The 10,693-nt window shown below is 47.6% G+C and overlaps 1 protein-coding gene across 21 annotated transcripts in view; it reads right to left on the bottom strand.

Moving 5' to 3' along the window:
• Nucleotides 1–1,700: 1,700 nt before the first annotated feature.
• KLHL3 (kelch like family member 3) overlaps nucleotides 1,701–10,693 on the bottom strand; it is a 118,936-nt gene continuing 109,943 nt past the window's right edge. For 20 of the 21 annotated variants that reach the window (XM_054216959.1, XM_054216962.1, XM_054216963.1 and 17 more), the window contains 4 exons: nucleotides 10,518–10,646; nucleotides 6,976–7,116; nucleotides 6,613–6,756; nucleotides 1,701–6,360 (listed from right to left, as the gene is read on the bottom strand). In XM_054216959.1, the coding sequence (XP_054072934.1) occupies nucleotides 6,332–6,360; nucleotides 6,613–6,756; nucleotides 6,976–7,116; nucleotides 10,518–10,646 (443 nt within the window). In that variant the 3' untranslated portion in view covers nucleotides 1,701–6,331. The remainder of the gene's footprint in view (nucleotides 6,361–6,612; nucleotides 6,757–6,975; nucleotides 7,117–10,517; nucleotides 10,647–10,693) is intronic. The other variant, XM_054216976.1, reaches the window with a different exon arrangement.

The raw sequence follows: 10,693 nt of genomic DNA, 5'->3' as shown, positions 1-10,693 counted from the left end.
TTGTTCAGGGCACAGGGATGCAAGGAATCCCTCTTTGGTGATATTTATTCATTTAGGTCTATGATTAAATAGGTACATCTTTTATGAGATGTTTGCAATATCCATAGCTGAGGTTGTTTCCTGCCCTACCTTTGATTCCGTTTCCAGATGACTCATGTGCCCAATCACACAGTATCGTTACAGAAGCAGCGTATCTCATCCTGGGTTATTTCCAAATGCCTGCTACCCAGCAACAAAAAGGGGAGCTGTTTTTCTGAGCTTGGCAACAGCAACCCAGGCTGGGGCACCCAGCCTGAGAAACGCGCGGGTGCGAGGGAGTCTGCAGGAGAACCAACAGGAGGAGCATCATCACCCCCGAGGAGTTCAGGGGGTCCGCTTGCGTACTAGAGAGAGCATTTAGGGAGGAACACGGTGAGTGTCTTTCAGCAGGTAAAAGTCTCAACATCACCACAGCATCTCACCAGATCAGCGATGCTCCCTGGGAACAGCCCTCCTGCAAGCTGGGAGCACGAGAGCCACGCGATGTACCACCAGAGACAAGGTGGGACATGAACTTGCCGGGCTCATACGTGCTGCCCCGTGCAGCGGCGTGCGCAAATAAATACTTGGTTCGGTCAGGGACAAGAGCGGCTCTGCCGTACAACCCCTTTGGGTGACTTTTCCCCAGATTTCTTTCCTATTCCTTTCCTTGCTGCAAAAGCACTTGCCCTTTTGAGCAGATGAGACAAGGTGGGAGCTAATGCTGTATGGTCCGTGTCCTGGCAAGGGTGAAATCTGGGGTGCAACACATGCCAAAAGACTAAAACATAGGATGCAAAAGGAAACAACAGTAATAATAGAAAAAAAACTCAGGCAGCTAAATCAAGGCAGTGAGATTTCTTCCTGTATTGCAAAGGATTTTCTTTAGCCGCAGCTTCATAGATTTATAGATTTATCAATTTAAAGTTGAACAAAAAGGGGCCAACTGTGCGGGAGACATGTCGTTTTGAAATAAAATAAGGAATAGCTGCAAAGTCCCCCAGCCGCACAGAGCAGCCCACAATATGTCATTACCTGCTCATCAGGTAATTAAATTTCAGGGCCCCACGTGGTAAATTTGACATCAAGCATCGTTACTAACAGATGAGGCACGAGGAGCATTTCTGGAAAAGCAGAGAGCTCAGTGAGACGTATCGTAAGCATAAGACAAAATGAGTTGTGCTACCTGTTAAACGTGTTGATCTCTCCAGCGGTGTAGGAAACATGTTACTTTATGATGTTATTAAGAAATATTGAGCCCACGGGGGTAAACTCTCCTTTTTCACATTTTCTCACTTCCCGATCACATTCACCAAAAGGTTCTGTCTTCTGCCATCGATGCCCCTGACCAAGGGCTTTCCCACCCCCAAGAGAAACGCTCTTCTCCTGCCCCCCAGCAGCCAAACAGCCTTAAACCTCCCTTGGAAAAGGAGCAGCACAGACCCCAGGAGAGCCGGGCATCGGGGCAGCGTCTCCTCCAGCACTTGGCCCTCTCAGCACCGGCACGCGTGAGCGCCACTGCCCCACTCCAAACACCACCAGGTGAACCCAGGGCTTGTATTTGCTGTAATTAAAGAAGGGGGGGGGGCGGGGGGGAAGCCACATGGAGTGACGAGGTTGTTCCTCGCTGTCAGAAGCCAACAAAATCAAAACAGAGCCAGAAGAGTTTCATTAGTCCAGTTTTTATTCAAATTAAAGGATGGGGAACTACAACATGATTTCTTTTTATAATATAAATATGCCAGTGAAGAATGTTTCTTGAGTCATTCATCGCGCTGGACAAGACAGCTGTCAGTAGAATTACTTTGAAAAGTCCTCGGTCCTTCACACTCATGCAAAAAAAATCTTTAATTAAAAAAAATTAGCTTAAACAGTCAATCGACTCATTACATTATACTGTCAGCTATTGAACCAACAAAGTCTGTTTTACAAAAACAAAGAATTTCACACCCAGGTAAATTGTTTCACAATCATCCATTTTTCTTAAAGGGTTTTTTATACATAAAATATACAAATTAAAATTCTCAATTTTTATTTATTTATTGTCACTGCAGAGGAAAATAATTTATAAACCCATAAACAAAGATAAGGGCAGAGGAAGAAAAGTAAATTCACTCATTTCCAGACCATAATGTCTAACACACTCCCAAACGCTGTAGCGTTGAGCAACAAATTACGCTCACGTGACTGTGATTTATGGGCAAGATGGAAAGCCAAGGGGGCAACTGCTTTGATACTATATTTTATTAGTAACGAATCCCAAAGGTTAAAAACAAGCTGCATTTATCTGTTGAACCATCACGTTAGCTTGATGAAGAGGCATGACACATCGCTGGATATTAAGGATTTTGGTCTCCAAACACCGCAAATGAGAGAAAAGCATTAAGCTTTCACGGTGGTGTCATGCAAATGCTGCCAAGCGCATTTATGGTAATTACAGTGCTGTACGCATCGGTACAAAAAAAGTATTTGGATAAAACTGAATTAACTGAAAATTGGGTTTAATCACCCCCAATTTATCTATTAGGCACAAATGGAAAAGATGGACTTGATTCAAACTTGTTTAAACAACAGATTGCTTGAGGCAAAATCTATCCCGCTCGACACACGCTCGCCTGCTCTGCAAACCCAGCAGCGTGGGCCCCCCCCGCCGCGGTGCCGGTGGGTTTTGTGGGTGCGTGTCCCCAGGGATGCCGCCCCCGCGAGAGCCAAGTCACCTTTGGGAAACCCGCAGCCAGAATGCCACAGGGGGTCACAGCACGTGGTGACCCCCTCAAAAAAGAGCCGACAGCAGAAGAGGGCTGAGGAAAGCCCCCATGTTCGCACAGGACCGTTGCGAGGAAGCAGCCTGAGTTCGGTTTGTGAAGCGTTTACAAAACCTCTTGCAATTATTTCAGTGGTTTTGGCAGCCGGGGGGTTTCGCAGGCGCTGCTGCGTGCGTGGCATCCTCCGGCTTCAAGGAGAAGCCAAGGAACTAAATCATTGAGAGACAGCTTGTCCACCAAGCTGACCGGGAAGCAAACGCATGGCACAAGAAAGTTAAATCAGAGTATTGTTGTAAAATAACTAATAATCTAAGAGCGTCCTGGTGACTGAGGTAATGGATTTTAATTTATCTCATAACGTCGAGCCCCACGCCGTCCTTCTAATATGTTAGAATCAACATAAGAGCTGTCCCACATCCTAGTTAACATTTAATTCGTTGTGCAGAAAACAGAGAGATTCACACCCACGTCATGGCCAGCAAAAACTGCACTGGAGCGTAAGAATTAGACACAGAATTTAACAGAAGTGCCATTGACAACCATAAAAAGCAATCCAAAAAATTGTTTAAAATTGTCTTATAAAAATATTTACAGTAAAATTTGTTAGCACTAACGCTACGTTTTCAGTCCTAGAAAAAGGCAATCTTTAAAGGATCTGGCTCAGGTGCTCAGAACAGACAATACAAACATGAAACCACACGCCAAAGACGGACAAATTCAAAAAGCATTTCAAGGGGGGTGGGGGGATACAGCTGGTTCGTCACGTGTTACGGTTGTTCATATTGCATAGCTGGAAAACGAGGTCACTTGACTTGCATAACACTGCAACGTTGGAGAAGGAAAGAAAGAAAGGCGTCCTTTGCCATCGAGAAGAACGGGCTGCCGCCAGGAACAGCATCACTCGTCCCCGGCAAGGGCTGCGAGTCCGAGCCCTGTCCAGCAAGCCCCGGGTCAGCAGTGGGCAGAAATGCCATTTTACAATAGGAGAAAAACACCAAAAGACTGTTTTCAGCGAGGCAGGTTTATAAAGAGCAGTGGGGAAACTATCCAACTTTCAGGCATATCCACCTTTGACGACACCTGACGAGCACGACAAATTTCAAACTTGCATCTGTCTAACACTAACTACCAGATTTTATCTCTAGCCCACATAAACTGTTAGTCTCTGGGTAGCATTTGTCTTTGCTCCAGTGATGCTATGAGTGCGAGAAGGTTAGCTGGCAACTGCTTCCAACTCTTGAGCTGTCGATGGGCTATAGAGCAGCTAATTAGCTTTACATTCCCTGTGTCTATACCAGCCCTAACGAGGGCCATGAGTGCCAAAACACTTGCCTACCCTTGTCTAGTCATCCCAGTCTAACAAGAGATGGTAACTCTGACAAGATGCTTTGCCTGTCCCATTTTATCTTCTATTCCCACAGGCTGCCTGAAAGGGAAAGACCTTTTTGGGGCGGTGAACTTGAGTCCGTCCAACCCAAGGCATCCTCTTGCTTTTGTCCCTGTAAAGGTGCAGCTCAGGACTGACGTGAAGGTAGCTGCACTCAGGGACATGTTCCTACCAGCCCCAATAGCTTCTACAGCAAGCAACACCTCAAAAAAGAGCAGCACATCGTACTACTATTTGGCATGTTTCACTGCAGACTGTAGAACCCAAAGCAAGAGGTTTAAAGGGTATTAAAGACTAAATTTTTATTATTATTATTATTTTCAAGACCTCTGAGCTGACACACAATGGAAGGATAGACATCAAGCATAATACTGCCATTTCTCTGGACAGTTTGTTTTTGTTTGTAAAAACAAGAACATCCAAAGAGGAGCGGGTGCTACCTAACGTGCCCCCTGAAGGTCAGCCCCCTCCGTGGAGGTGACACAGCAACAGTAGGTGCTGTTCCCCCACAGTGAACAGGCACCATCTTACAAGGACCACGACCACTCCAACACTAAAAATCTACTTATTTAAAGAAGTAACCCACTCCTCTACAAAAGCTGCACGAGGTGATGTTGCCTTAGATCCCTCTGAAATAAATTTTCAAGTGTTTTTCTTTTCTACTGTAGAAGGTCCCATGGAGTCTTTTTGATAAGTCTATGGAGAAAGAAACCAGCAGAACAACAGTGCCGGAGCTCGACAGTAACACGGGCAGATTAGGTCCCGCAGGCCAGCTGCCTGCTACAGAAAGCCTCAGCTGGTCTACAGGGGGGGAAAAAAAAACCACAAAAAAACCAACCAACACCAAAAAAAAGAAAAAAAGAGGATAGAAAATATTTTTCTTCACTAATTCCCTTTAGCTGGGGAGTCTTTTGGGAGTCCACGCCTGTATACAGCAGCATGCCAGAGCTCACAAGGAGACATAAAAAGGTATTTTAAAGTCCAACAGAAAGCTTTAAGAATTTGGGACGTAAGCAAGACAGCTACCTTACAGCTGGATCCAGATTTGTCTGTTTTGAATAATCTTATGAATTCTTCATACTAACGGAGGAACGGCTTCAGTATGGGCAAGATTAAAACAGCAATTACAGTGACAGTGATTAGTTAATCTCCATACTCTGGAAGCATTAAAACACTGCAGGTATTTTACCTTGCTCATTAATCACCGCTTGGGTGACGGCGGGTTCTCGCTGTGTGTAATGCCTCTACATTAATGGCACTATAAGGTATTTCTTTTAACATCTAAACGCTCTATTATGAAATGGCATTGAGATGCTGGACAGGGCGGGAACTGGGGCTTTCAGCACAGCTGAAACGCCTGGGCTGGGAATATTTTCTATTCGAAGCAACGTTTGTTTCACAGGAGCAATAAACCCCATTGGAGCAGCGCACGTTTCGTGGGGTTGCGAAGTTTCGTGTGGTTCAGGTGCCGAGAGGTCAGCCCCAGGGAAGGCACTGCCCAGCAGGTCCCATCACGTACAGCAAACAGCATTCATGGCGAGTAGAAAAATCACACGGTATTTATTTCCACCATACGACAAGCATTTCAAGGATACATACAGCAGTCCAGTGGCATATACAAACGTATGACTGAGACAGCGTCACACTCGAGCCAGAGCACCCTGTTCCAGTCCACTTCTGCTGACTGCTTTTCTCGGTTGGTACTCAGAAGTTCCCACTGCCAGTAGTAAAGTCCACCCTCCAGGCACAGTGAGCAAGTCGTTCAACTGATAATGTGCATGGAGCATCAGTAGTGAAGAAATCCAGAAGTGTTCATTTTTACTCACATGCCCAAACGTAGCAGTTTTGTTTCACACAAGAAGTTCAGTGCCTGCAGTTCAAGCACAGTGTTTAATCTCAGGACACTAGCCATTGAGAAGAACAGTTGATTGCACCACAAATAACAAGCAACACCTCGTTGTCTAGCATGGAACATGTCCCCAGAGGGATTTTCCCTTTGCTAGGCAATCCGCCACAGAGCAGATGATGTTTGTAACGTATCACTTGTCATGCTAAGACGTTAACAGCAATGAGATGGGTCAAGTCAGAAGTCAGTCGTCTTCCCAACACCACCCAGCTGGATCCACTTCACTTCTGCTCCTCGCGTTGGCTTGATCGCGTGTCACAACGGTTTGTGAATCACGGCCACACCTGTTATAGGAATGGACAGACACAGTTATCGTGGGAGCAGCTCTGGGCTGCAATGTGGCTAAGATCATCCTGCAAAGCCAAAGACCAGCAACAGGCGGGCAGAGAGAGAGGTGTCTACTATTTCTACGGAAGTTTCCTCTACTGAAAGCAAACATAAAACATATAAAACCATAAGATTAAAGCTTTGGGAGGCACGGCTCCCAAGTTTACGAATGAGCCCAGCTGTTGCCAGCTCTCCCACTGACTATTTACCTGCGTAACTTCTCCCCGTGCTCATGCTGGTAGGTAATAACGTCCACTTGTCTGTGATGGGGTTGTAGTATTCCACCGAGGCCAAATTGCAGGAACCATCATCTCCTCCCACCACGTAGAGGAGACCATTCACCGCGCACACACCTCAAAGCAGAGCGCAGATGGTTAGACACGGGCTAACTTAACTCATCCCCCATGACATGTCGCCTGCCACGTACTGATTCATTCCCAAGCAGACACCTCATCTTCCATTTTCATCCCTTTCTTACAATACTGATCACTTACATCACTAGCACGTTAGTCGCGTTGAAAACCACACAGATAACTGCAGCCAAACGTCACAGAAAGGCTTCTTGTGGTTACCTGCATTTCTTCTACACATATTCATGTCTGCTACTTGTTTCCAGGTGTTTGTTCCTGGATCGTAGACTTCCACGCTCTTCCTTACTAAGGGACCGTCGTGCCCCCCAGTAGCGTACAGCAGCCCGCTGAGAACACCAACACCTGCCAAACAGAGCCCAGCGTTAGCCAGACATACAGGGGAAAGGGCTGCATGTCCCTGGATCTTCTGCTTGGCCTCTCCAAGGCATTTCCGAAACATGGGCCACACGTGCCTCAGATCACCTGGGTCAACTCTCCACCCAGCCAGCGCGTGGCACTACAGCAGGCCTGCACAGTAACCCCTGGCAGGCGTCCTGTCTTTCAGGGCTGTGCCCCTTCTCAGGTAGATCTTAGTCCATCTGAGATCAATAGTCTAGTCCCACAACATTCCTCTGCCTTTATTCAGTCTCTTTGGACTGACTTGTTCGCTCTTCCCTTTACCTCCCTGACCGCTGCATCCCACCCCAGCTCACCCCTATCTGCCCGATCTTTTCCGCCACGGGGCCCTTTGCTTTTAGCCTGATTCCCAACTCCAGGAGCTTTTTATTTTGTTTTTCCTGCTGCCTTTGTGCCACATGGCTTCATCCCTTGGACACTCTTCCTCTTCTCGACAATTTATGGATTCCAGTTCTTGAGGCTGCCGCTGGGTTCCTCTCCCCCCACTCCTCGACTCGTGCCCCCAAACGTGGCAGCAGCACTTGGCACAGAAAAAGGGCCCCCAAGGCCACCTTCCCAGCCACTTCCGCAGGCCTCTGGCTCAAACTCTGTGAATGACAGGGATCTGAAGGGTGCTTCTGCTTAATATTAAGCAAATTAATTAATTAAAACGTTCACCAATCCGTGAGAGTTAAAACTTCCAGCAACATTTCTTCGTTAATAGGTTCAAAGGCCTCTATTAAAATTAACAAGGTGGGATGTTAGTAAAACCGAAACATAGAACCGAATTGCATCATTTCAACCCCACAGGCATCAACCAGCAGGACGGCCCCTGCGCCGTGAAGATGGACTCGTGCGGACAACTGAGGGAAAGGCACAGAGACGGAAAGGCGTGAGCAGGGCAGAGCCAGCGTAAAACTGACAGGTTTTCAAGTTGGGTCCCGTGCAAATGTCTTTCCTCTTTGCCACGTGCAGCACAGAGAAAGGCAACTACAGGAGCAGTGCTGCGACGGTCAGCCAGAGAGAGCAGGCTTGGGAGCTCCTGCGCCACAGGAACATCTCCTAGTGGTATGTCACATCCCAAAAATACGATGCGTGACGTTGCTCCAAGTCTTGCCACAGTCAGCAGAAGCATGGACCACAGCAGCCACCACGTTCCACCTGAGGGATGGCAACACAAGGTGGAAGAATCCATCTGAGCATTATTGCTCCTCCACCACCCAAAAATGGGCCAATGCCTAACCAAGACCAACTAATGAATTAAAACTCCAGCAGGCACACCATCGTTTGGGGACAGGAAAACTGCTGCAGGGCTACCACCATCACCTTTCTCTTCTCCAGATTTTCTTAACTTGCTACTGCTGGGTTTGGCTTTGACCAGGTGTTGAAATCCCAACGTGACATTGGGATTCATGATTCATCTCTGGAAAACACTGGTAATTAATCTCTAACTGCCATAAATATCCACCTTATTGGGTGAAATCGTCAATCTGGTTGAGGTACTCCAATGTGCACCATCCAAGAAGAGCAGAACGTGTCCCAGCACATATCCTGGCCCCAGGGCTGGTGCCTCCCAGTTGACTGGGGAATGGGAACTCATTTAGCTGGTGAGGAAAGCCGACCCTGTCTAAGCCCAGCAGTCTGGGGTTGCTACTCCTTAGCATTTGACTATATTCAGCTGTTAGCAAAAATTTTACACTTAAATAATTTAATTAGTAAACTAATTTAAGCAAGTAAGAGAGTAAAAGAGTCAGAAACACTCTCAGGCTTTTCCACCTAAAACTGCCTCCCTGTACGGCAAGACAGCGCACACATGGATGGGACGTCCCTGCCAGGAGGGGAAAGCCCAGCAAACCCAGCACCCGCACACCCACACAGCCCCAGTGCCTGGATTGGGGTCACCCTGGGGACTTGGGGACACCTGCCCTCACCTCCGCTAGATGTCAGCATCGGAACGGCGATGCCGGCAGCTCGGAGCACGGTTTCATTTATGGAGCTGTACGATAGATCGTGCTGCAGCACCGGGAGTGGCACTGGGCAGTCCCCTCCCCGGTGCCTGCTGGAGGGGCATCTGGGTGACAACCAGAACTTGGGCAGCTCAGCGTTCAGCTTGGGAACAGAAAACAGCAAGGCTATTTGGCTGGCAAGTAAGAGCATCCCTAATACCGGACTTGCCCTGTGGAGATGTACTTGCGAAGCAGTGCTCAGAACAGTGTGTTTCAAAGAAAATTCACTAAAATCCACCTCTGTTTGTTGTGTTTCAATATGCTGTCAACAACATGAGATGCTCACTCTCTTCTCCTATAAGGTTGCACTGGACAAGGTTTAAGAACCAAGCAGATACTAAAAACCTCTTCAACTGAATTCAAACCAACAGTGTGTGACCATATTTGCCTCACCTGGAGTTATGGAAAAGGTATTAGAGCGAGGAAAGAATGACGGTGTGTGGAGAGAAGCCTCTCAGATGCCCAGGTCAGAAGGAAATTCCCACCACAGCTTACCCTGCAGGGTTATCTCAGCCCCCATGCAAAGGGCAGCCTCCGGGCTCGGCTACCTCTGGGCAACTGCCACTTCGGCTGTTGTACGACGAGAACTGCACAATCTGACATCAGGGAGGACCCAGTGCACACACTGAGCCATAGGACCAACACTCACACGTTCCCTTTCATCTGAAGATGATTTTAAGTGCAATGGGTAAGAGCTTTTATCCCTCTGGGAAAGCAACAGCCACAGAGAGGCCAAGTGCCTACCTGACATGACATCACGTAGTAAGTCAGACACCATCAAGACTCGAATATAATCCTTTTTTAACATGTCCGTTCCTCTAATCTTCCAGATCACCAATTCTCGCCAGCAAAAGGTACGCTAAAAACTAGCTTAGCAGGGGCAATCCGAGATGAATTTTGTTACCACATCACCAAGCGCAGATGTGCTTTGTGCTGCAAAGCACCCACTGGATGCTTGCAGAGAAGGTCCACAAGGAAAATCCATCTGACAGCCCCCAAAGGACAGGAGAGGAGGAGGTGCGGCTTGGCTTTCCAGTCCCCGGCTGAGCCTGCAGCTGGCGATTTGGAAAGACACCTCTTTGCTTACAAGTGAGATGCACCTGTTAGCGAGGCAACTTAGAAACACTGAACATTATTTCATTAATCCAGAAATTAATTTCAATTTGGCAGATTTTAACGAAGTCAGGAGAGCTGCTGAGAGCTTCCAAGCAATTATGGATTCTCCCCTCATGGGAAGGAGGGGGAAATAACAGGTTGCACTTGCCAGCCCCGCAATGCCAAAACACACTTCTCCTTCCTTTCCGTGAGCAGAGGAGAACCCAGCGACCAGCCACTCTTGAGAACACATCTCAGAGCCAGTACCTGCACCGCTGCGTCGCGTGCTCATGTCGGCTACGTAGGTCCATTCGTTCGTGGCTGGGTTATACTGCTCGACGGTACTAAGGCACTGACGGGACGCTCCATCGTAACCCCCCACGGCATAGAGCTTTCCTGGAAGAGACACACATCAGCATTACAGCTAGGACTGGCTGACGTTA

This window comes from Rissa tridactyla, chromosome 11, assembly GCF_028500815.1.
Source record: "Rissa tridactyla isolate bRisTri1 chromosome 11, bRisTri1.patW.cur.20221130, whole genome shotgun sequence".
Lineage (NCBI taxonomy): Eukaryota > Metazoa > Chordata > Aves > Charadriiformes > Laridae > Rissa > Rissa tridactyla.
This window is presented reverse-complemented; position numbering and strand designations above follow the sequence as displayed.